Below are 26,401 nucleotides of genomic sequence, written 5' to 3'. Positions count from 1 at the left end.
AGTGCGTTTCTGCACACAGGGACACGAACCAAACCCCTTCCCTTCCTCTCTCAATCCTGTATGAAGGAAGCAGTTATCCAAACACAACTTTCCCTGAGTCGACACAGAAAATCAATACAGCTGATTTTCATTTGGAAGAGTCTTCATAACTTTACTGGAAAAATAAAAAATAATAATAAAAAAATACGCAGAGTTTGCTACTGTGCCAGTTTTAAACGTTTTTTAGTACTTTGCATTCATAGGTATGTAAGTACACTGATGGTGTAATTACATCATAATAGAGCAAGACTTCACAAAACCCATCCAATCCCAATTTGGGAGAATTGTTTTGCAATACTCTTCCTAAAGAGATCTTTCTCCAACTGGAATCCCATTCTCATCCCAGGGGAAAAACACAGCCAAAACATATGCAAAGTTATGAAGGCTACTGCATAACATAACAAGAAAGTACTGATTTCACAACTGTTGCACAGATTTGGAGACACGAGGAGAGCCAGAGCCAGATGAACACAAACTGTACAGGGCTAGGTAGGAGAAAGCAAAAAGAACCCTTAGGTCAGCCACAGTCTTACTCTGCACCCTCCCAACTTCAGTTTGCAGGTGAAAGAGAAAGCTCCACCTGGGCTGGAACCCTTTGAGGGTTTTCACCGTATACTTTTCACAGAGATGCTCTCAGATCCAACCTGAAAGACGAATCAGTATTTATACTCTGCTTACTTCTAACAAGAACCCACAAAAGTTTGGCTATTTGGATTGAAAAATATAGCTAGTTTACATAAATATTTTTAACATCCAAGAAAATGTACAAATCTAAAGTCAAACACGCTTGGCTTGCGACAAGCCCTGTTTGCTAATGTCTTTATAAAGGCTCAGTTTGAAGGAAAAGTAGTCATTTTAAATACAACCAATATACTGCAAACGCCATCCCATCGCGTGGAGACACTCACCATTCTTCTGTACTTCTAGTGAAACCCAACGGTAACATCCCACATCTGCTGCAAGCAATACAGAACTTGGTTTGGTCCTAGGTAGTTCATCTCCACTCCTGTGTCGTGGAGTGGTCCTTTTACAGCTCACGGAAAGCATTGCACCTGAAGTATGCAGCAGCGTGGTACCAAACCCTCCGTTAGTCCCCAAGGCTCTGGGTTGACTGCGTGAAAGTGGAAATCCACGACGACATCGCTGATTTCGCACTCGTGAAGGCTCCTCCGACTGACTGACCTGCATTACGAAACGAAAGAAAGCAGGGCAACAGTGTAGTCATTACAGAGCTACTGCAAAAAGTAATTTAAAAACAAAATTAAAAAAAAAATAATCACATAATCAGTTGTCCAATTTGGGATTTAAAAATCTGAGTCCAGAGTCTGTGTCAGACAATATTCAAAGAACTTGAACACAGTAGCTCAGCAGAAACAGCCCGCATCCTCCTTTGCTAGACTTGTGACTGAAAGGTGTTCCTTGCCAGAGTGTGCAGCAGCAAAAGGAGCAGAAAGACTCCCGAGGAATAAAGGAGGCAGCTGAGCAGTTTTTGGCAAAGCTGCTGCACAACCACCACCGGATCCTTCAATGGGCGAGCTCGCATCCTCTCGCACTGCGAGGTGACAAGGTGATGTCACCCCTGTCCAAGGGCAAGGAGTGCTTTTCCAGAAAGTTACAGACCATTACACAACGTGCAGACACTGACACAAGGGCTTCCTCTGGTTCTAACCAGCTCTGGACAGTTTCAGTCAGAGTGATATCAGAATGAGACCAGCTCGATGCAGACGGTGGTGGTGTGGTCTAAGCGTGTCCAGATCACATGGAAGGTTTTACCTCCACATCTCTCCCCACATTCACCTCCAGCCCACACTGGAAAAGCAATTCACACTCATTTCTTTGGCTGCTTCTCTTTCCACTATCACACAACACACAGGGCCTTAATCAGCAGCTTTAACCCTCAAGATGTTGCTCTGTTTTGTAAGCATATTATAAAGGACACTTGGGTTAAACTGAAATATAACTGAGATATAGGATGCTGCTTCAAGAAACATATGGCTGAGATGCGAGCTGCTTTTAAATGCATTTCTTACCTACAGCTTTTCCTGTTTGTACAACACTTCGGCTGGTAGAGACCATCACATTCCCAATCTTCTTCCCCCGTTCACTGTTTTGCACAGAGCTGAACAAGAGAGACGGTGCAGACTGTTAGTGCATGGACTTCTCACTGCTCCTTGGTGCAAATAAAACACATAGCAATGCACACACAGATTGACACAGCATACATATATATATAGTCCTTGGTGCAAATAAAACACATAGCAATGCACACACAGACTGACACAGCATACATATATATAGCTTTTTATACATATGATCAAGCCCAGAATTCCTGCATGCATCTTACCCACACAGATCAGTCAGTCAGGCTTCTCAGAGGAAGAAAACACTGTCAGTGAGACAGGAATCAAAATGCCCAGTGGTTCATTCTTACACAACACACTACACCTTTCCTGAACGTTTACAAAAATGCATTTATGTTCTAAAATACAAAGTCAGATTTGCAGTTGTTTTGAGAATTTTTTAGCCCTAATATATAAGCTTTAAGCAAAATAGCAAGTGTTACTGATCAGTCGTTATTCTTTTTTTCTAAATAGAGTTTGTATCTTGCTCTAAGATTAAATTTTTGATCAAATACAGTTCACACTCATGCTCTTGTTAAAGAAATGCAAAAAAGATGAGAGACACTACCATCATTTGGAAAGGAAAGCACAAAAGCAATCAGCTGTACTGCACAAGGATAATCACCTGAAAATAATCTAATTTAGTTTTATACTGTAACATTCAAGCCCACATTTTAGGCCTTGTCAACCCATTTATGTAAGACTTAATACACTATGCCACATTCTTTTCCTACTTTCAGTATCTTTGGTGTAGATGCAGAAAGCAGAGAGAATAGTAATACACCAAGAACAAGTTTAGGCTCAGTTTGCAAAAGCAAGTGATTTTGATGAGTATCTGACAGCAAACTTGCATCTGGAGAACAAGGATAGTGTTGTAAAAATATTTATTATTAGAGATGCACTAAGAACTACTGGTCTTTTAAATTGATTTCAGGCTACTTAGAGGAGTGAATATCTTCCCATTCAAACACAAAAATAGGGCAAGTAAAAGATTATAGACACCTCCACATCTTTCAAATGAAGTCTTTGTAGAAAGACCATCCATTAATGGTAAGAGCTGCTATCAGCATGCACCTTATTGAAGGCAATTACCTTGAGATAAATCTCGATTCATTTACAGTCTCAATTGCCATCCTGGAAATTTAATCTGTCACTGATCAGCAAAAGCAACAAAAAGATTCAGCGGGCTGAAGTCTGAACCTTTTTATTCCTCGAGCTGCTCTTCTGCGTCAGCACGTGCTGTAGGTCTGGCTCAGCAGCGCGCTGAAAGTAACGGCCTACGGTCCCCTCTCCTGGTGTCTCATGGTCAACATTGCTAAGTGAGAAACAACCTGTTTTGCTGGTTGCATGCTATTCAAACACAAAAATAGGGCAAGTAAAAGATTATAGACACCTCCACATCTTTCAAATGAAGTCTTTGTAGAAAGACCATCCATTAATGGTAAGAGCTGCTATCAGCATGCACCTTATTGAAGGCAATTACCTTGAGATAAATCTCGATTCATTTACAGTCTCAATTGCCATCCTGGAAATTTAATCTGTCACTGATCAGCAAAAGCAACAAAAAGATTCAGCGGGCTGAAGTCTGAACCTTTTTATTCCTCGAGCTGCTCTTCTGCGTCAGCACGTGCTGTAGGTCTGGCTCAGCAGCGCGCTGAAAGTAACGGCCTACGGTCCCCTCTCCTGGTGTCTCATGGTCAACATTGCTAAGTGAGAAACAACCTGTTTTGCTGGTTGCATGAACAAGAGGAATCAGTTCCCTGCAGCCCCCAGACTGAACTCTGGCTCCAGTGAGAGTGGAACAGCAAAGGGAGTAACGAGCACCACTGGGGTCGAGAACTTGAACCCTACAGGTAAGAGCTGAGACCAACTTAAGGGTCAGTTGAGTGTGGTGCAATAAGAGATTATGTAAAACTTAAACTTCTAAACTGCAGAAACCAAACCAGTACATGTATAGGTACTGTCTCAGTACATACACAGTGAACTTTGACAGTTTTACAACAATGCTGTATTAAAAACCAGCTAATTTTCAAAAAAGCTGTTTTCGCCTATAATGAAGCCTAAAGTCAACATACAGGAAAACAATGATGGAAGTTTTAACAGCTTTAGGTTACAATTGTAAAAATAATCATTAAAAAGCCTTATAATTGCAATACAAAAAAAAAAAATCAGGGCTCTATTATGTTAAGTCCAACACAAAATAGCGTATTAATTCTGGTTTTCCACATCTAAAGATGGAACATTTGCCTGAAATGGGGTGATGTTTTGCAAGTGACCATTGAATACAGTTTCATATACGTGGCCAATTTAAATCATTATTTTGTTTAGTTCATCATAGCAAGCTATATAGTTACTAATATTTGACCACTCTTAAAAAAAATACAAATCAAAGTACTATATACTTACTGTGACAATCTTAACTTCACATCTGACACAGAGTACTGTCCCTGGAAGGGGTGGCTAGAAGAGGAGGGAAAACCCGAAAAAACATTAAGTAGTTATTTCTTCATGATGAATCCATATCACACAATTGTTAGTTCTACTCCACGCTGTGGCTTACAAAAAAAAATATAAATAATCTTTTGTAGACATACTACTATATCATTTCACAGAAGACTAGGTCCCAGTGACTAGTCAATCTTGGATTTCTCACAACTACTTGCAAGGTGCCTTCTGAGATATTAACAATCTTTTCACACTATGGCATAGACACCTCTTTCTAGCAACAAATAAAGAAAGAAGATCCCTTAGGCAGGCCAAAAGAGCTTTGTAGGTCTAAAGAAAAACCTTCTTTGGACCACAGCAGCTGACAGAGCAAAAAAACCTCCCTGCAGTACAGTAATAACCTGTGCTAAACAAAACACATGCACAGCCAACAGTGCTACCAAGCCTGGAACCATCTAATTTTTGAGTGAAAACACATATAAAAATCTCAAATATAGAAGATAGAACATGAAACAGCAGGCTCCCCTCCACCCCGATCAATGGTATCATCTAATGTTTGAGTGAAAATACACACAAAACAGCAGGCTCCCCTCCACCCCGATCAATGGAATCATCTAATCTTTGAGTGAAAGTACACACAATCTAAAGTGTAGAAGATGCAGCATAAAGCACCAGGCTCCTCTCTGTCCCTATCAATGACAATCCTGGACACAGCCATTCCCTGGATACCTGGAAGCAATTAATAAAAAGCAGAACCAGCTGCAGGCAATTCCCGAGGAATGACAAACTTTCTGCAGCTGGGGACAGCCAACAACAGACATGAACAAGCTTCACCCCTCCTGACTCTGCATATTTTCTTATAAAACTATATCCCAGGATTCCAGTAAGGGACTGATGAACAGAAATACTCAGGTTCTGTATTTAGAGAACAGGGCCCAAGTTTCACCCTCAGGGCTTTACAGCAGGAATGCTGTAATTCTACAGAATGATGTGCCTGACTACATATACCAGGAGCTTTCAACATTAAATGTTAAAAAAACCCACAATAGTTAAATAAAAATAGTTTCTTACCTAGAATTTATCTCTGCAAGAGCTGGATGCTTGTTACTGTTCCATATTCTGTAGTTGTGGGTATTTTTCCAGGCTGCTACAAATGCTGTTCCAAAGTCTGACAAAGTCTTTTCATTGTCTGATAAATTAAGATAAAGATGAGAGTTTGCCACAATTCACTAGAGGTATAATATAAGACCAATTCCTTTTTTTTCTTCTAAAGAATCAAAATTTCCAGGCTCTTAGGAAATCAAAGACAAATAAAATGCTAGTACTAAGAACTGGGATAATAAAACATTTTTGAAGTGTCCCAAATATACAAAGCCAGGAGAAAAAAAAAAAAACCCAAAAGCTTAAAAAATTACTTTTCTTATTTTTAATCTGTTTATAAAATTCTTAGTAAATAGCTCAACTATAAGAAAAAAAAGTCATCCAAACATAGTCCTCAACATATTCTCCAGGCAAAGACAGGGAAGAGGAGGGAACAGCCACAGAGCAACTAAGAACGAACCCATCATTCGCGTCGGTCTCGGTCAGTTACACCGGGCTCTGCTGTACTTTGTTTTTGCTCAGTCACATTTAGTAAACCCCAAATCCACTCCAAAACTGCAGTATGAACTACTGTAGAACAAACTTTTAACAACAACATCCCCTTTAAAACACAGAAGAGTACAGGAAACTATTTCAGAGCCTGCCAGTGAAGTAGTACGAGTTTCCAGAAAACCCTGATGTTTCATATCAATCAGGTAATCACCTTAAAACATTAATGTTGTCAGATAAAGAACTTGCATCTTCCAGACTTTAAAATCCAGTTCTCAATCCCATGTTTTCTCACAAATACCACAGAACAAGATCTGCATTAGTTAATTGATGTGACTAGAGAATAATCAGTTAAAAGGGTCAGTGCTGGGCAAACGAAACATTTTCCACAAATAAGCCACTGACTTTTGTAGTTACGTTCATGCACAAAAGGCTGGAACACAGAGAATTCCCTCTGAATTAAGACAAAAAATGTTGAGGTCCAGAAAACTCAAGTTTTAAAGCCTCTAAATGAGACTTTTCACGTATGCAAATGCCTATTTAAGGCCATGGCAAAAAGGGAAAAGAGATGGAAGAGCCTAGTAAAACTTCCTGAAGACAGCCACTTAACTGCATGTCTCCTTGAATTCAATTAGTTCCCCAAAATTAACTTCAGGTTGCAAGAGAGTTTGTAAGAATGTAGAAGTCTCATCATATACAAGGGTTTCAGGTACTTACGAAGAAAGTTTTAATTAAATCAGTGAGGAGACAGTAAAAGAAGACAGTGTCTGTAAGGGTGTGAAGTAACAGTTAGTAATAAGCTTGTCGAGGAACAACAGGAATGGACAAGGACAACTGAAAAAGCAGCCTAAAATGAAATGTTAGGCAGAGGGAGACCCAATGAGAGGCCACACAAACGCTTCTTACACCCACCCTCGTCCCAGTCCCTAGAGAAGGCATCTGTTCTACCTGGTTGCAGCACAGCAGCAAGCAGTGAGTGAAGGTAAGCGCTGAACTGAGCCCTGATCCACTCATCTCCTCCTTCCCATCCAGTGCCATCCAGGAACACATCATCTCTGTTCTCAGTCACGTGCTTCACCAAGTAGTCTGCAAATCTGAGGTCAGCGGTTGTTGGATTCAGGATCTTACGGAGTTCTGGATCGTGGATTTGGACTTGAGCATCTTCTATCTGAAATAATCCCAAGGGTAAATGTGCAGCTAAATAAAACTCCACTACTATATATTGCTACCTAAATCTAAACCCACAATCTCCTAAAAAACCAAGAAGAAACAAATGGCCAACAAAATAATGGAATTAACTGTTCTCAGAGTCAGCTGTTACTCTAGTATAACCAGAATCTGATCATCTTCCTGGCACAGAGTAAAAGCTGCTTATTTGGCAGGATTTGGCAGGGGAAGTTGGGTGCTTACACATATTTCCTAGAGGGTCTGATTATCAATTTATTAAGTTGGTTAACTACATGTAGGTTATCAAATGCTGATTATATAGTTCTATCCATTTGCTAGAACTGACACAGTGCTTTCTTAGATACTATTTTTTTAACCTCTTGACTAAATCAGAAGGAAGTCAATAGTAAAATGTGTTATTATGCAACTGTGTCTGTTTCTCAGCTGCAAGCACTTATTTTTGAAGACCTTATTACTAAGTAATGAAAAAAGCCCATGACATGAGAAGTAAAATTATACCAACAACAAAATAAAAACGTAGGAAGTGCCCTGCAAATTCAAATCTTGGATATAAGAATATATAGAAAAACATTAGTTTTGCACAGCTTACCTCATCCTGTCCTAACAAATAACACAAATTTAATAAGCTTCTGCATTATTTCATATGGAAGCAATTCAAAATTTTGGCATGGAGGTGAAATTTCGAAGCTGTATTCAGAATGCAACCTCTTCCTCCCCTCCATCCCTCTCTCCAGCTCAAGAAGGTGAAGGCACAGACTCGTACCTCCACAATGGCGTCGCTCAGGTGCTTCTGCTGACGGAACAGGATATTGGTGGCTCCCGCAACGAAGCCGCGGACTGCGACGTCTGAGAGGAGATGGTGCTGCTGCAGCGCCATGTATGGCAAACAGAGGTACCCCTGAAGGAACAGAGAGATTTAGAAGATTAACGTTAGGCCAAAAAAAACCCCAAAGTTGTCTACATTCAGAGTTTTTCCTAATAAAAGCCAGCACACTCAGCCCCAGAATGAATCTCGGTTATTACAATTTCAGCCACGACTATCTATTGCTTTGCTACGTTATATCTGCAAAGCAAAGCAACCAGATTCCACAGGAATTAAATTTTTCAAGGGGTTGTGTTCCCTTTCAGCCTCAGGACTGAAACTGAAATACAACGCAAAGGACAGGAATCCAATGTATCTATAAGGCAACAGAATAAGCAGCGTGAAACAAGAGGGAGGTCTCAGGTCAGTCCAGAGGCAAGAAGTCAACAGAGATAAAGATGTATCTCTGCACTCGCATACCAGCATGTCTTCTGGCAGGAGAACTAGACTGCTAGTCATATTTTGTAGAGGGAGATGTTCAGGGTCCAGAGATAGCAATCAATTTTTGATAAGCATATGCATGCCTGCTTTAAGGGAGAGCAGGACAGAAAGCAACACACTGTGCTTTTTACCCACTCCATGTGTACAAGTTTATCTGGTATCCTACATTCCAATTTAAAAAAAAAAAAAAAACCAACCAACAAACATTTTGGAAAAAAGGCTTTAGGTAACTCCTTGAGAGATCACTGAGAAGCAGCTGTAGGTATTGTAATTTTATTTCTAAAGATAGGATCGACACACCCCTGAAGTCTAATACTCAAGTCTAATTCCAGCTGTTCAACTGCATAAAGCACAAAGCAGTTTATCCACCAGCAGAAGCCCAGGAGGGCTGATGGCCCACGGGGCAGAAACAAGGAGCACGTGCACTTTGTCACAGGACATGGTAACTGGAAACACATGGAAGAAAGGAGCACAGCCATTCCACTTTGTTGTATTAGACCCAGGGGTGGCTTTCCAGATGACAAGCACTTATCAGCTGGAAACAGACAGCCTGTGTCAAAGGATCAACAGTGCTTTGAGAGGAATCACCAACCTAAAATGGAAAATTTTCAGAAAATAAGGCTTAAGGAGCTTGCAAAGGAAAGTTTAATTACTGCATACTCCGGTAGCAAAGTCTTGGAAACCCTTCACTATTTAAAGTGCCAAGTGTCAGTTCCCAAATTCACATTTGTCTTGTAAGTATAACAACTTTTATTTCTTTGAACTTGTTCCACTCATTTTGAAAGAGTGCAGAAGAAGCGAGTATCGGATCTTACACAACTGGTACTAAAGAAAAAAGTATCACAGCCTATTTTTTGTTATGCTCTGGTGTACTTGGATACAACATTATGCCATCTGGCAAAATCCCCTCCCATTCAAATTTGTCAGATTTATTAGTCTTTCCATGGCATGGCATAAAACAACCCTGAGATGAGAGCTCTAAAAGAAATTTAAACTTTCCAGTAAGTGGTTAAACTATAACTTCAAATCACATTTTTCCGATAACTTTGAGATGTAAAGCCTTTTCTGCTTTAATTACATTGGATGAACTCAAATGAAAAGTGCCTTCGTGGAACAGAGGGTAAACATGCAGAAACTGTCAGCTTCCTTAAAATTGTTTAATTTTCCATTTTATGAGCTTAGTAGCAAACTAAGTTTGCACTGGTAGCCCATTATCACTTATTTTCTTCTTGCTTTCAGTCTAGTATTTTCAATAAAACTAGACTAAGTACAATTTACAGGCTATTATTTTGATTAGACAGACCATAAGGACAAACACCAGAGTGCAGATGTTTGTTGGCACTTATTATAATGACAAAAGTCTCTTTAAAAGGGATGCATTTTCCCTGCTCCTTTTCTAGGAAACCAGCCCCAGTAAAAGTGTTGTTTGTTATCTGACAGTGCCCATCAAAGTCACTGGAGGAACTCTGGAATACCTGGAGTTCAGTTAGGCACCAGCACAAGCCTAAAATTCAGCAGCTCAGCACCAAGCACAGGGAAAGAGCCACAGACAACCAGGAAGAGTTATCTTGTAAAGAAAAGTGAAGTTATATATATATATAGATAGATAGATGTGTGTGTAAAGCACAGGGAAAGAGCCACAGACAACCAGGAAGAGTTATCTTGTAAAGAAAAGTGAAGTTATATATATAGATAGATAGATGTGTGTGTGTGTATTATTTTGTGTGTATATATATGTACACAGACACATCTAGATACACATTTTGTGCATATATACATAAATGTATTTTTAAATATGCATAAAGTAAAAGAGGGAAACATAGGCTTGGGTGTCAGCTAAGATAGAGCTTCCAAAAATCTTCGGTTAGATTAAGGTACCTAAACCCTACTGAAGCACTCTGATCTTGCCCCATACAGGTTAGATCAACTTCAGAGTAGAAGAAAACAGTAGTTACTGATACGTACTATTTATCAACCACAGTAGGGCTACAGGTTACCATCATGTAGAACTGCAAACAGCATGTAAGTACACATGTGAAAGAGGAGTGGAATGCACGTGTGCACACCCCTCTCAGACACACACTCACGCTTCCCCCCCTGCCCAGAGACCCTACTCACATCTTCTGCAGAGCCCTACTGTCCCTCTGGAGCTGGGTAACCAAAGTTACCAGCCACTTCTGAAAAACAGGTATCTTTATGAGTTAGCAGGTATCACAAACAACGTGTTTACCTTTGTAAAGATAGCCAAGGGCATACCATACTGGTCCTCTTCCAACCCCGATACCAGTCCTGGAACAAGCACTGCATGTCCCGTGTTTGCCTGGGGCTGTACAGTGATTGGAAAGCTTTCCAAGCCATTGCCTTTGCTCGGAAGATTTTCAGCTTGTTCTGATGCTGTATTTTCACGTTGTCCTCCTTTCAGATTAGACTCCTCCAGAAGGCTAGGATCTAAGGTCTCCCAGTCACTTTCAGAGGAGGCCGGAGAAGCGTGGGAGGGAACCTTCAAGCGCTGCACGGTCCCGTTGGAGGACTGAGCTCCGTTGCAAGTCGTTTCCAACTGGGAAAAAGGCACATTTGCTTTTTGACTTTCTGCCACATGGTTCCCTGCCATCTTCCTGCCTTCCTCTGCCATTCCCGAGTTTGTAGGTGAAATAGCAGCAGCAGACACAGGAACAGTCTCATCTAACCGCCGGGCGCTTTCCTGCGAGCCAGCATCCTCCGACAGGCTCTTCCTCGGTCTGTACTGTGAGCAGTCAGTGAGACCGTGCTCAATCATACCTGGGGAGTGACAGCACGCACCCATGTCAGCATCTCCACAGAAATTCAAGTGACTTTTCTTAAAAAAAAAATGAACAAAGTGTGTGTACAGTGGAAATTACATATTTTAAAACACTTCTCGGGAGGGGGAGGTGAGTGGAAGGCAATGTTAAACAAACAAACCCAAATAACCAATCACACACTTTTCTAAAGAAACTTTTCTAAAGAAACTTCCCCAACTTTTTTGCTTTGAGAAGACTGTTTAGAAGCTAAGAATTAGCAAGGTTAGGGGGTTTGGTTTTGTTTGTGCTTTTCTTTTTTCTTTTCCTTATTTTTTTTGAAGAGTGCATGTAGAAGGATGTTTTTTAAGGAACTTTACAGGAATGTGTGCCTTATTCAGGGTCCCATCTACGTTACCCACAGGCAACACAGAAGATCCATTTGCTCTGATTAAGGATAAGAAATAACCCATAGAGTGCAAGTGGGAAGGATTAGGAGTACATAGTACATGGACACGCATACAAGTCACCCATTTTTCAGGCAACATACCAACATCACTCTATTATAGTCACATATGCATACAAGTCACCCATTTTTCAGGCAACATCACTCTATTATAGACACATACGTTGTTTTCCAAATGAAACCATGCAGCCAGTCTCAGTTATCACCAGAAAACATACAAAAAGAAGTCCAAACTTCTCTTCTTACCAGGAAAGAGTGAGAGGACAGTCATCAGAGCTCCCACCAGTCTGTTTACTGGAGAAATATAAAACAGCACCTGGTGGCAGGAGGGAGGGGGGCGGGTGGAAGGCAGCGGGCAAGAGAGGGAAGGGGGGAATCAGGGAGGAGAGAATGAGAAAAATAAAATTACATTTAAGCATGACAAAGACAGACAGAACACATGCAAACTATTCATGGCATTGCTTTTTATGTTATTTTGGAAAGTCTGCTTACCAACAAAAGCTCTTCCAACAGTTCAAAGTAAATACTTAAATACTTCTATTGTATCTTTATATTTGCCACATATGTGTTTTATATACACACACTTGTGCGTAATATATTAATATACACTTGCCAATCATTCAGATTTTTCTGTCAGTCATTCAGAATTTTTTCCCCAAAATTAACCCAGTTACCGAATGACTGACAGAAAAAAAGTTGTTCCTGGCACGCTGCATGCATTCTCGTTCATTTGTAGTACATGAAAATCTCTCTTATAAATCAAAGAGGCCAGATAATCTCCATTCCAGATTTCTGACACAAAACTATGCAAAACACATCTCTTCTAAGAAAATATATTAAGGATATGTAGTTAAATCAAAAACAGGATAAATGCAACATGCATTTATTACAGGTATCTTCTTAGGATTAAAAAAAAAAAAAGATTTTTTGGAAGCACAAGACACGACTGATACAAACTTTGGTAAAGCACTTAAGGCATAACATGGGAAACCAGAATCTCCTTAACTAAATCAGAAAGATTTGGATTAGTAAATTAGTTTGGAATTAAAAAGAGGCATGTCAAAGGCTAGGAATGAAAGAAGAAACACAAAGACGACTGAATATTACTACTGGAGTTCCTCCGAGACAGGCCTTCAGGGGGAAGAAAGGAGAAAAAAAAAACACCAAAACCCACCACCCACCCCAAACCAAAAACAATCCCATGAAAGTCAACTTGTTTAACAATGCTATTTTTACATCCTCAAGCAGCAGAATACTAGTAAAAAAAACAACACATGAGCATTACAAGGCATCAAGAATGCAAAGGAATACATAATGATCCACCTTGATGGCTTTGCAAGCCAGTTTAATAGGTATATGATGACATTAAAAGTGCAAGTTTGAAGACTCAGTCTTCTGAAGAGAGTTCAGAAGTGACTGATTAATAAGTACTAGTTATTTTTTACTACTAATTCCACTAGTATTTGCAAGTCTACAAGTGAGCAAATCAACGGAACCAAGAGAAAGACCTAAGCAGCCCTAACACATACCAAGCTGTGTTTAATGGTGTCCCAGTGAGAAACAAGACTATGTATATTATCTTGTACAATTTTTCTTTTTTCTGTGTTGAAGATAGGTGAATTCAAATTGCAATAGCAACAGAGAAAGCACCGTGAGAAGAACAAGCAGCTCACCCGCGGAAAGTATTTCGGCTGACTCCAATGGGAATAAAAAAGTGTAACTTCTTTTAAGGTGCTGTTCAACCATAATGTATGAAAGACACATGATATAATAGCAAGGAACTAAAACGGAAACCCTAAAATATCCCTACAGATTTAGATTCTCATGTATTCCTAGCCAAACTTATTTCTAAGCCTACAGAAATAATAAAGTCTATAGAGAAGTACCTGGTTTTCAAGAAATCTGTTCCAGCCTAGGGTTTTGTCCAGGTATACCACTTACTTAGGCTGAATAATTTTCTGTATTTGTTCCATCAAGTCCCTGTGCCATCCTTCCATTTATACGGGCGCACACTTCCCTACCCCTCCCAACCCTGCTATATGGCCTACAACATTTACATCAGCAAACCGGGTGGTCCTGGCAGCAGAAAGTCCAGTGATCCCCATCTGGAAACAGTCTTCCAGCCCAGTAACAGCTGAGAGGTCAAAAAAGCCCCATTTCTTTAGCCTCTGGAAAGGCATCAACAAAATTGCGGAGGATTAAAGGAAATCAGTCTGTGGCATTCAGGCAACTGGGATTACTAGTGGCTTCTTGCATATTATATTTAAGGTCTTTGAACATACAGATTCCCAGAGTTATCCAGGAACCTCAACATCTGCCAGAACACAGGCAGCGTCAGAAAACCAAACCTCTTCCTTTGGAAACAGCAAGTGTTGTCCTCCTTTTTGAGCTTAGCAAAAAAAACCAAAACAAAACACCAAAACCAAAGCAACCTGCAGGTTTATTCAATAAGCATCCAGTTATTTTCAAAACAATGTCATATGTTTGAATCACATGAACGTGCTTGGGAAACCCTCTCTCTCCCCTCTTCCTGTGCACGTACGTCTGGTGGTTTGAGCGGCTTCGGCAAGGACCTGCAGCTCAGTATTTTGTTTATATATGCCCAAATGCTCAACTGACCTGAGGAAATGCTATTGTAAGTTTTAAACAGACCAGTAGAGATAATTTACAAGATCTTAACTGGAAAATATTTTTTCCACTTATGGTTTAAAAAAAAGAGTATCACTGTAGACTTTCAGAATATATTAACTTGTTTTGGGGAAAAAGCTTGCACATCTAGTCTTGATTACATAAATTTCTATACATACTACGGGTACCTCTACAATGTCATAATCATATTTTCTCAAATATACCTCTGGCATAGCCTTTAATACAGCAGTCTTTAGCATATGGCTCTTTAATGCAGAAACTACATTTATTCTCATCAATAAATACTTAGAACTGTCAAGGTGTATCTAACCTGCTGAATTTAGTGTAAAGTGCAAAAGCTTTGGTGAAACTGCTACTTCTACTTTTAAAAGCCGTATTTACTTCCTCACAGAAGAAAACCATGTCTTTAACATAGGCTTTAAAAAACAAAATCCCCACAACTGTTTTGGGGCCTTCCAAAAGCCGTATTTACTTCCTCACAGAAGAAACCCATGTCTTTAACATAGGCTTTAAAAACAAAATTCCCACAACTGTTTTGGGGCCTTCTAGATTAAGTCCTACTGATTTTCCAGTTGCAGCTAAGAGGAAATTCTAATACTCCTTCTCAGCACTCTGAAGAAGCTGAGTGTTAAGACAGCAGGTTTGCTGAAGAAAAAGTGAGATTTGGGAAACTGAAACAAAACTTTAAATAAAAATTTTAAAATAGAAAAAAAAAGAAATCCCTGCATAAACTTGTCTGGGAGCTGATACATAGTCATTGCACTGAAAATTCTTGTTCCAGGATATTAATATATACAGAGAAGAAAACACATTTATTTACTATTTCATATCTGCTTGTACATTTTGCATATTCCACTGAAATTGCTAGGAGAGCATTGCGTCTGAAGTAGTGTCATGGTTTAACTCCAGCCTGCAACTAGGACCACACCACCTTCCACTCACTCTCCAGCAGGATAGCAAGAAGAGGGAGAGAAAGAAAAAAATAACCAACCATCTCACGCATTGAGATGGATATTTTATAGAACAGTAATGGAAGAAAAAGTGTTACTAAACAGCAAAAAATTATACAAAATGAGTGATGCAATGCAATTTCTCACCACCCAGTGATGGATTGCTGCTGAGGACGGGCTGGTCAACCCCAGATTCCAGCCAACCCCCATTCCTACACTCAGCGTGACGTCTATGGATGGAATATCCCTCTGGCCAGCCTCTCCTGTCCATGCTCCCTCTCAGCTTCTATAGGAAGCTGAAGAAGTCCATCATTTAATATAAGCATTAATTAGCAACAACTAAAACAATGTGTGTTATCAACATTATTCTCATGCTAAATCCAAAACACAGCTGCTACTTGGAAAAACTACCTCTGTCCCAGCTGTAAGCAGGAGAGGCAGTAGGACAGCCCAAAGAAAACACTGTGTCTACAATTCCACCGCTTTTACCAATTTATAGCCTGAGTTCAGCCTGACCTAACAGATATGGCTCTTTTCATTGACTCTTGCAGATGTCTGTGCAATTCAGGGCTGAAGGGCACCTCCTAGCACTTGCTTCCTTCGGTATGCCTATTCAAAGCCCAAACCAGAAGTTCTACTTACTGAATCCCTGGAAAGCTGTGTGCTCCCTTTTAGGCACCAGCATTTCCTACCAGTTCTTTCACACAGGTAGGTACCTGTTTGCATTATGCATATCCTTTCCCATCTTTCATAACACGTTACATTTCTCCACTCACATTTAATTGTATTTTACTCACACTGGCTGGGACAGCTGCTAAGAAGGAAGGGTGTGGACAGATGAGAAGTGGAGGCAAATTCATACGTCAACACCTACAAGTTACTTGTAGCATAATTTCCCAATTTGTATATGGACGCAAAGTTGTTGATATGACTCCAGATACTTTTATTTTACTTTAATTTGTTTTTCACTAGTATATGCTATGTAACTTTATGTGAAAATAAAAAAAAAATGAACAATTGCATTTCTCTTTCAATGACCCGCCTCAGCCTACAAAACTTTACCTTTTTCTCTAGAAGAATTAATTTGAAAAGGATCAAGACCTGAAAAAAACACAAAAAACAAAAACATGTTGAGTTAGCCAGTGCCATTTATCAAAACTATTGTGCAAGCATAATCTCTTATTCAAGATTTCATATTAATCACTGCATAACTGTCAAATGATCAAATCCAGTTGACCAGTGAAAACCAGTGTTCCAGTACCCTTTTCTTCACCTGAGCACTCATTTTAAAATAGCCATTGAAATGCACAAAGAAAAACCTCCACAAACAAGAATTGTGTAATTTGAATCATACAAAGCTTATCTGAGAGAACAGGTTGTGTAATTCCAGAATTCTAAAAAAACATAAAACTGCATAAACATGAAAGCTCCTCCACAGAAATACAAAAAAGAATTCAGCAAAATACCAAGAATAGCATTCACCTCACTAATTTTAGGCATCTACAGATGAGGCATCTAGATCAGAAGTGGTTGTCCAGACTCAAAGAAAACCACAGACGCTTCTGGGGCATGACTGGCAGACATCTGAAGCTAAACAAAAATGAATTCTGCCTCAAAAACCTACTGAGCAGTACATGCAAACACATGAGGAAATCGAGATTCTCAGATTTGTTTCCTTGAGGCCTCTTGGTTAATAAAAGATCCTAAATGCTGTTTGTACCTTAGGATGCACACTCAGTGTCAATAGTCATTAGGAAAAAGGAGGGGAGAGGCAAGTCCCCTCAGGTTCCATGATGGCAGAAGCTGCCAAAATTACAAGTTACAGTGAAAAACGCTCCACATTGTGACTTTAGCCATATTCTTCTACCACGTTCTTCTACCACTTCTACCATAACTGAGATACTCATTGTGACTTTAGCCATATTCTTCTACCACTTCTGCCATAACTGAGATACTACTTGCACTTTTGGACAGTGGTATCCAGACATAGAGAAATGTCACACAAACCTAGAAATCTCCAGGGAATGCAGCCGACAGACAAAACGACTCAGCTTGGAACTTACTGTCACTGAAGTTACTGAGGCGAAGGGAAACCAGGAGGCTGTTATCAGAACTACTTTGGGAACAGTATTCTTACTCCTAGCTCAGGTATGCCTAGACATGTTTATTTTTCAATTTCTCACAAAGTATTTTACTCCACAAAATAAGTGCTGTCCTTTATATATCCAAAGAATGCCTACCTTGTGTCTAAAGTGAAGAACCAGATCCCGAGGAGACAGACCTGAGATACCAAAAAGAGAGCAATTGTTACAGTGTAATAGCTGGTAGAGATACTAACTTCTTGTCACCACTTTTCAGGGAGAGGGGGACACCCATTATACATTCCATGTGAACCTGGTTATTTCAATAGCAGAACTCAAACTCTTTCTTTTGAGCAGGAGCAAGAGTTCAATCTGCACCGCAGACAGCAGTAACGTGAATAGTCACGGTCCGAGTTACTCCAGTTGGCTGCCACACTGCATTATGGAAACACTGAAGTAAATGCTACACTGTGCATTCAGAAAACACAGGGAAGAGTCAAAATCAAATGGGAGATATCCCAAATAACAGATAGATGAAAGTTCAAGCAGCCCACACCATGAAATAGTTCCATCTAAAAATTAAGAAGGTACTGTTTCCCAAAAGCAGCCAAGCAGTTACGTGTCAGGCTGTTAGGTCAAGTGGAAACACGGCTTTCAACCTACAACTAACTCCTACTATGAAAGGATCACTACATTTATTTGACATTTATTTAAATCCATTAATAAAGAAATGCACAACAATACTGTGCAGGCACGCAGACCTCTGGTGCTTATCCTGTTAATGCACATCAAGCAATTAGCTCAGGAAGAGAATGCGTTGATTAGTGTAACATTATCTCTGCTACTTGTACAAAAAAAGTCACTTACCAAGATAAACTTGTGACCCTTCTATCGAAGTGCTGCCCAAGGAACTATTCATATGATCATAAAGTTCCTGTAAAAAGGCAGAGAACCCCAGAAGCCATTAGTAGCACATGGTCACAAAGTCCAGAATAAATAAAATTCACTCCTTCAAAGATTTCAAAGTCTTATTCCAAAAAAGAAAGTAAAATTTCACTAATAGAGTCAACAGAGATACAGGCTGACAGTCACACTCATTCTTGTATTTCTCTACAAAAGCAAGCTGACCCTCTGTCAGATTAGGGTAGTTCATTTACTCTATGTTAAGCTATTACAAGAGCTGGGTAACTGCATGACCTAGGCAAAACAAACAGTTGAGAACTAATTAAAAACACTGAAGTCTGTAGCTGTACCCTGAAAGCTGTGCAACTATATCTTAAAAGTTACCTTTAGAATTGAAATTTGGGAGAAGTCTTTTTCTTCAAAATACGCGTGTGTAATGAGCTGCAGCTTTGCCTGAAGTAACCCGTACAAAGGCTTGCAAGAAAAACAAACACAAAAGCAAGTGAAGTAAAGTTACTGAGTCACTCTCCCTTCCCATCTGACAATACAGACACACTGTTACACAGAGTTCATAGAGGGGCACCCCTTAGTTGCTAACTCCTGGGCTCATTTAAAATTATAATTCTATTTTCTTTCCATACCATCACAGAACGTATTTCTGGAAAAGTACTTTTCTGCCTTAACACTGCTCAATTCTATTTTCTTTCCATACCATCACAGAATGTATTTCTGGAAAAGCCTTAACACTGCTTGTGCAGCTCCAGTAATAGTTATTTCTTCAGCTTTAAGCACAGAAAGAATTTCTGTTGCCTGCCTGGCAACCAGTAGCTTCTGCTAAACAGTTAGAAATAAAAGATATTCTTTCAAAACAAGAGTAGGCTGGATGTCTGACTATCTTAAAATCTCTCCATAGGTGTCAATAGCACTCTCGCCAGTTATTATAATGGCCAAACCCTTCAATCCTACTATATAAAATAAAGTTAGTAGCACTTAAGAATACAATAATCAAAAGTGCAAATAGATATCCCTGTCCCGGAGAACAGGCAGGCACTTTTACTAAAGTTAGTAGCACTTAAGAATACAATAATCAAAAGTGCAAATAGATATCCCGGTTTGGAGAACAGGCAGGCACTTTTAGAATGACTCCTGCACGGAGATACCAAGTCAAGGCTGATCACTCCAATGCCACAGCAATTCAATTTTACTTCAGTATTTTGTTGCCCTCTGCAATGATTTAAAGAGAGATGTTTGGAGCCAAAAGTTCCAAAGAAGAATATGGGAAACTAACCATTTTAAATATGATATTTGAAGTGTTTGGGGAGTTAAAGAAACATTCTTACCAGCTGACTGAGCACACAGACACTTTTCTGTACCGTTTCTCGGGTGATGTCTGCTTGCCGTACTTTTAATGCCTAAGAAATAGAAGTATTACAGTATTTTTAGCCACAGACAATTTCAAAAAGAATTCTTTCATGGGTCTAGCAGCCACGCACCACTTCCCAGTTTAAACAAAATCCTAAAACTGACTGCCTTCAACGATGGAATATCCAACCCATGTAACAGTATGCCCTTACCTAGTAGAAAAGGTCCTACCACTGGTATGTCAGAGTTGTGTTCCCAGCTCACTGTGCACAGCCAAGATCCAAACACAGCTGTGACGACAGGCAGAGGACTGTTTAAAAGACACTAGCACCAGAAAAAGGCAACAGCCCTGGAAAAGGCAATGGCATTTCAACTCACGCCAACGTAACAGGAGAGAAGCCACAGCACATCACTCGTTCTTTTCAAACATTATCTGTGAAAATGGACCATGTTGAAAAGCTTTTGCCTAGAAATTGTTTGTTTATATTTGACAATTTTCTTTGAGCCACCCATAAAATAGAGCAGGTAACATCTGCAGAATCAACTACATTGTGAGCCAGGTCAAATGGTCCCAGCACTTAACAGCAGACCTAGAAGGGGTGGGGGCAGAAATGCAGCCAAGTGATTTGTTAATTGTACAAAACAGCCAGTGTGCAGCCCACACATCGAAAAGGACACGTGGGAAGAGTGCTAGAGCTGTCCCATGAAACACATTGCTTTATATCCTACTTGCCCCAATGAGTTCATTTTAAACATCTATTTATCTTCTTAACTGGTTACTAAACAGCATAAACTGGAATCAAGAGCTCAATAAAGCCAAATTATTGCATAGTTAAATAGAGCAAGATTCTAAATCACAGAAACCAGTGAAGGCTGGCTGCAAAGATAATGAGTGAACTAATCCAATATGGATTTAGTTCAAAAGAAATGGAATTAAAATCCGCACGTGTAAAATTTCTCCTATAGCATAAACAGGAACTTGAAATATAATCAAGGTATGATTAACACTAAACCAGAGTACATAACTTACATCTTCTGAACAGAAGACTCATTTAAAACTCAAACCCACATGGCATTCCAGACTCTTGGCACCTCACTGAAAAAGGGAGTAATTTTTTAAAGAAATTTGTAATAGCTTCTCAATTTTAAGTGTCCAGATCATCCTACTGTTACTATTTTTGAAAAGCAGTAACTACTACTAGCAGATTCTGGTGGATAAGCACACAATTTCCTCAGTGTGATCAGGTCTCATCAAATTTCCAGCTTTACTGCTAGAAGTTCAGTATGGGTAAGCAGCTACAATGGATGGGAAGATACTCTGCAAGCACACTTCTGGCAAAGGAGGTAGGTCAAGAGAAACATCCTTACACTTGCATGGTCAAATCCTCAGAAATATAAAATTCTTCATGGTCACACACTGGAGAAATTTCAATTTTTTCCACCCAAGAGGCCTATTTCCTGGAAACACAAGTTGGCTGCCTGACACACTGTCAGCTTGACTCTGCTACTTGGTGCCGATAGCTGCATTAGGTTTCAAGAATCAAAATAAATTTTTCAATTGCCTTGAACACTTCAGAAGATCACAATATGCCTGCTGACATAAGGGAAAGAAACAATTCTCAAGTTCTGTAGCTACCTACTGTGCACGTTTTCACAGAGTTCCAACGTAAGCTGATCACACAGTTTGACTGTTGGTGTAATGCAAGACACTGAAAACTTTTACGTCGTTAATGCATCATGCCTATTAATTCATTAATATAATACACAACTTGGAAAGTTACCTTGGCTTCAATCTGCCTATAGCAAGAGACGCCATATACTGTGGTTTGGTCCCCACATCTTGGTGGCAAATGGAAAAACACGGTATCTATGAAAAAGAAAAGATCATTTCGTAAGTCACTAGCAGGAATTCAGTATTTTTATTTTCAGCATCACTTATTTGTAAAAATGAAAGCTGAGAATACTGGCACACATATTCTGACACCTAAAAAAAGAAAGAAAAAGCTGTCTATAAAGCTATGCTTGCACCCAAATTAGTTTCCAAATTGAAAGACACATTGTGGGAGAATCTCCAGCTGTGCTAATATGGATATTTTGACAACAACCTCATGTTTAGCCTGACCAAGCTCCTACAAGCCCACTGACAGGTTCTCAGAAGCAGCTGTTGACAGATTTGTGAATCCTAGTCTCAAACAAAATAGTTACTGTGTCTGTGCAAGTGTGACATGAAAAAAAAAAGACCTCTATAAAATGTGACAAGAGAAAAGTTTTTATGGTTTGACAAATACATATACACATACAGACTTGCTACTACTGCAAAAAAGTTGCTAAATCCTAAATAAAGGAGAGGACATCAGGACTGCCTTTCAAAACGTGAGTGAAATCTGTTTTGAAACCGACTATTAATTTTTTGTTTGCTTTATAGTAACAAAATGAGCAGAAGAGGCAACCTCATATGCACAAAGTCTAACAGAGAGACTGTTTATAACAAAGTTTATTCCCTCGAACAAGTTGAATTATATTATGGGGATCACCCAGGGTTTTAGAAAGCCTGTAAGACTGTTTCCTGTACCAAGTTACGCTCTTTGCAAAAATGCAATTATCAATGGGAATTAGTTTAAAACTCAAAAGATATCTAATAAAGTTACAATAAATGTAACATAATAGTTATGTTACACAATTTTGCCTGTTTGAAGTTCATGTGTATTCTTGCCTTCAAAACCCAAGGATATGCATCAGTTTTTTACCAAGGAAAAAACTTTTTTCTTAGGAAAAAAAGATACGTTGATATTCTTTTACTGCAGCAATGAACGTGCTCAAAGTTAAGCATTAACTGGAATGGTATTGAGCCAAAGGGGAACAGGTAAGTGCAGCTGCCTAACATTTTCCTGGCTACTGCTCATTCTGTGTTTAACAATACAGAAATTAGACAAAAATCATGATCCAGAGCTGTTGGTTAAGAGGATTATTTTGATTTGACTCCCTTTGCTTCCAAATGAGGACTCTGGAAGCTGGAGAATTAGGAAACTAAGTACATCAAGCTAAAAAAAAAAAAAAAATCCCCAAAACTATCTTATTAAAAGCACTATTAAAGAGTTTCTGTGGTTTTGCTGTTTTGAGTGACTTCCTTGTTCGCTGTTGTTCAGAAAAAAGATCAACAAACTGGATATGCATATAAAAGTCACGGCGATGAACTGAACTGCTGTCCAATAAGCAAAGAAATAAATGCAATATTATACACACACAAAAAATAACTGCAGTGAGCTTGCTGGTGACTATGTGGCAAAGGAATCATTCTATCTTCGTTCTTCTGACAAATACACTAAAGCTCCTCTTCCTGCCCTTTACATTTGCTGGTTTTCAATATATGTCATTCCACAGACACTGAATGACTTGTAGGTCATTCTAAGAATCTCTAAATTAGTGGAGGATAAAAAATAAAACTATCATGACTACATACATTACAAAAACCTGAATTTTAGAATTTCATTTTTCCCTTAGGTCAAAACTGGATGAGGTTTTACTCAAGAGTTTGTTCCCCCTTCAAAGAACTTCTGAGAAAGCCAGTAGGCTTGTAGGACTACACACAAGCAACAGGTTGCTTAATAAGCTTTTATTGCCATCTGATCTCTTGATGAAGGAGGTACACCTATATGATCGACTTTCACTTTGAAAGCAACGTATCATTGCCAATGTATTTTGCAACTTAAACAAGAAAAACAGGAAACCTATTAGTGAAAGGAATTGTTGATCAACTGTTCAGGTATCAGGATTTTTCTCTTGGTTACAGCAGCAGCAGTACAGACAACTTTCTCTCTTGTTTCTTACCTTCCTGATAGTTGTGAGCGCCATCTGGTAAGGCCAGAAATGGCAAGTATTTCCATTCCTCTGGTAAACTCTGGCTGTCATGTCCTTCTCCACGCTTTAGGGGAGGATAGGAAAATTCAACCTACACGAACAAACAAAAACAGAGAGGAGGCAAAGAGAGAATTCATTACTGCTACCGAACAAGAAAGCCTCTTGTGACTCAGCCTAGCATCTTTTCTTTAGCAATGGTATAAAACAAAGCTTTTCTTCCTGCTAGCATTCCTTGTCTTTTCCTCCAAAGCACCCACGGACCGACTCGCGTGTGGTCTAACTGACAGGCACTGGGCAGACTTGGCTGCCACACTGCTTCTAACCAGCCTAGACCTTTTCCTCCAGAGAAATAGGAAGATGATGTTCACACAGAACGTATCACCCAGGAGCTGGATACCTTCTCCTCTGGGTGCACATCGCCAGCAGCACATTGGCCCCTGCTGACACTGCAGGTGCAGCATCACTGGGGGACATACATCCTGAAATCAGATTTGGCTTCTCAGCCCCTCAATTGCCCATGACACACACAAGCCTCTATTTTACCCTACTGGGTGTTGAATCATCTCAGAAACCATATTAACAGCAAAATACCGCTTTTAAATACTTTTATGCCCTTTACAGCAATAAGCGCTACACATTGGCCTAAGGTACCTCCTTCTCCTTAACTTACCATTTACCTCTTTTTCCCAGTAACAGGGACTCATACTGCACTACATATCTACCACAGGTCCTCATAATTAGCCTCTTCACAGCACTGTCTTTTCATATTTTTTTTTCCTACAGAGACCCCTCTGGGTTTCCAGCCACTTTCATCAACTTTTTTTTCAGACATGCATTTCTTAAATTCCTGAGAAAACCTAAACACAAATTTATCAGTAAAAGAAACGGTTCAAAGACACTGCAACTTCTCTTGAAGGACATGTAGCTTTAAACTAGTGAGCTGTAAGATGTATACATGGAAAATAAAAAAGCATGACAAGGCAAGCACACAGAAAATCATAACGTTTGATGGATAATAAAATAAAACCACTGTGACAGAGCAGAATACTGAAGAAGAAATGGAAAATAAATCAAGTAAAGTGAAATTCTTCCCCTTAACACATGGTGTCATGCTTTTCTTGGAAAAAAAGCGCAACGGACAAGAAAACACAAGAAGTTAGCCTTGCTACATTCATTTCAAATGTTGTTATTTCTTGCATTATAAAAGAGACCTTGAAAACATCCCCAAAAAAACCCCAAAGGTCTGGCGAATGAACAAAGCCCTGTGCTGAAGGTAAGTAACTCAGAATAACTAAGCAAGGGGGTGGAAAGGGAGATGTGACAGAAAGAGGATTAATTCTGGCAGTGGAAGCAGTTAGTTACCAAGAATCCATAGAGCCTTTTAAACAAAACATGCCATTAAGCAAAACAGAAGAGCATCTGACTTCCAAAGGAGAGACAAATACTGGAGTTGGCATCCATACAAGGAACTGAGAAACTGCCTGCCATTTAGCACACACACAAATCCCAAGAATTCCCTGCTGTTTCAAATCACAGATTATTAAAAAATTAATATGTTAGAACCTTCCTGTAAATATCTGCATCACAGAAGAGGATTGTACTATACCATTTAATGCTGTCCAGATTCAAAATTGGCTAGCTTCAAATACTGTTTATTGGTTTTTTGCAGGAGGTGTAACCTTAGCAATAAATAAAGCACGGTTCCTAAGTTTTAAAACATAGATTCTGTCAAGGAGCATCTCCAGTAACACCCTGAATCAGGTATTTTATCACTGCTTGGCCAGTACAGAGGGGTTCGATGCACCCTCTGCAGCAGCTTCCTTCTATGAATACAGAAGAAACCCTGTGCCCCTCAGATTTCAGTGAATACCTCCAAAGCATCACTCCTGACAGGGAAATACTGTAAGTAAGGATCTAAGACATCATTACTTTCAAGCATGTACAGAATTACATTTGCATTTTACACTTCAATCAAAATAATGAACCAGAAGACATATTTAAAGGAAAGAAGGGTAGGACAATTCAAGCTATAAGAAAAACCATGTCTTCACTACCGAATACTCCCTTTTCAAGTCCAGAATAAAGCTGAGAGATCTGGGTCCTGTGTTGTTCTGAGAGGGTGAAATTTGCTGAAGAACTACTTTGTTCTAGCTCACAATATGCTACCAACACATCAGCTGCAATCAGATACTCCCAGAAACAGAGATTTCTCCAGGCTCTGACTCTTCCAAATTCAACAAACTGACCAGGCAGTAGTGACGCTGATGATAACCTTGTTTTATATTAGTCTGCTTCTTTCAAAAACACGTGTTCTAATATGGAGATTTCTGTATGCATGTGAGTATATACGTGAGAGAAGGTCACAGTAACTCAGATAAACCAGAATTAAGATTGTTTAAGTGGCCTTAAATTATCTACTTTAAATATATACTTTGTGATAGACCTGATTTACTATTCCTCCCCCTCCCCAAGAGGATCCATAGAGGAATTACCCTGGTTTCTAGGGAGGACTAACATTTGCATAGTTTAATAAATCGCTGCTTGTAGAAGTACTGCCTCATGTTGCAGAGGCTGATGGGGTGGGAGTAACAATGAAGTAGGAAAAAGAAAAAGGACAACCCAACAGCAAGGACAGCATGCAATGCCCTGGAGAACTTCTTCTCAGTCCTCCTTTGACTTAAGAGTTCCCAG

General features: G+C 39.5%; 1 protein-coding gene across 1 annotated transcript in view; it reads right to left on the bottom strand.

The window, feature by feature from the left end:
* Window positions 1-205: 205 nt before the first annotated feature.
* Window positions 206-26,401, bottom strand: part of AVL9 (AVL9 homolog (S. cerevisiase)) — a 41,375-nt gene continuing 15,179 nt past the window's right edge. Inside the window, exons 2-16 of the mRNA XM_014949489.1 lie at window positions 23,681-23,801; window positions 21,634-21,719; window positions 19,831-19,902; window positions 18,875-18,964; window positions 18,455-18,521; window positions 17,747-17,787; window positions 16,569-16,607; window positions 12,154-12,223; window positions 10,916-11,463; window positions 8,146-8,280; window positions 7,143-7,362; window positions 5,676-5,793; window positions 4,566-4,619; window positions 2,070-2,158; window positions 206-1,221 (exon numbers count right to left, since the gene is read on the bottom strand). Of these exons, the coding sequence (XP_014804975.1) occupies window positions 1,127-1,221; window positions 2,070-2,158; window positions 4,566-4,619; window positions 5,676-5,793; window positions 7,143-7,362; window positions 8,146-8,280; window positions 10,916-11,463; window positions 12,154-12,223; window positions 16,569-16,607; window positions 17,747-17,787; window positions 18,455-18,521; window positions 18,875-18,964; window positions 19,831-19,902; window positions 21,634-21,719; window positions 23,681-23,801 (1,845 nt within the window). The 3' untranslated portion in view covers window positions 206-1,126. The remainder of the gene's footprint in view (window positions 1,222-2,069; window positions 2,159-4,565; window positions 4,620-5,675; window positions 5,794-7,142; window positions 7,363-8,145; window positions 8,281-10,915; window positions 11,464-12,153; window positions 12,224-16,568; window positions 16,608-17,746; window positions 17,788-18,454; window positions 18,522-18,874; window positions 18,965-19,830; window positions 19,903-21,633; window positions 21,720-23,680; window positions 23,802-26,401) is intronic.

The sequence above is a fragment of the Calidris pugnax genome, unplaced genomic scaffold, assembly GCF_001431845.1.
Source record: "Calidris pugnax isolate Ruff unplaced genomic scaffold, ASM143184v1 scaffold124, whole genome shotgun sequence".
NCBI classification, from domain to species: Eukaryota; Metazoa; Chordata; class Aves; order Charadriiformes; family Scolopacidae; genus Calidris; species Calidris pugnax.
The sequence above is the reverse complement of the archived record's forward strand: the minus strand, read 5'-3'. Positions and strand labels throughout refer to the sequence as shown.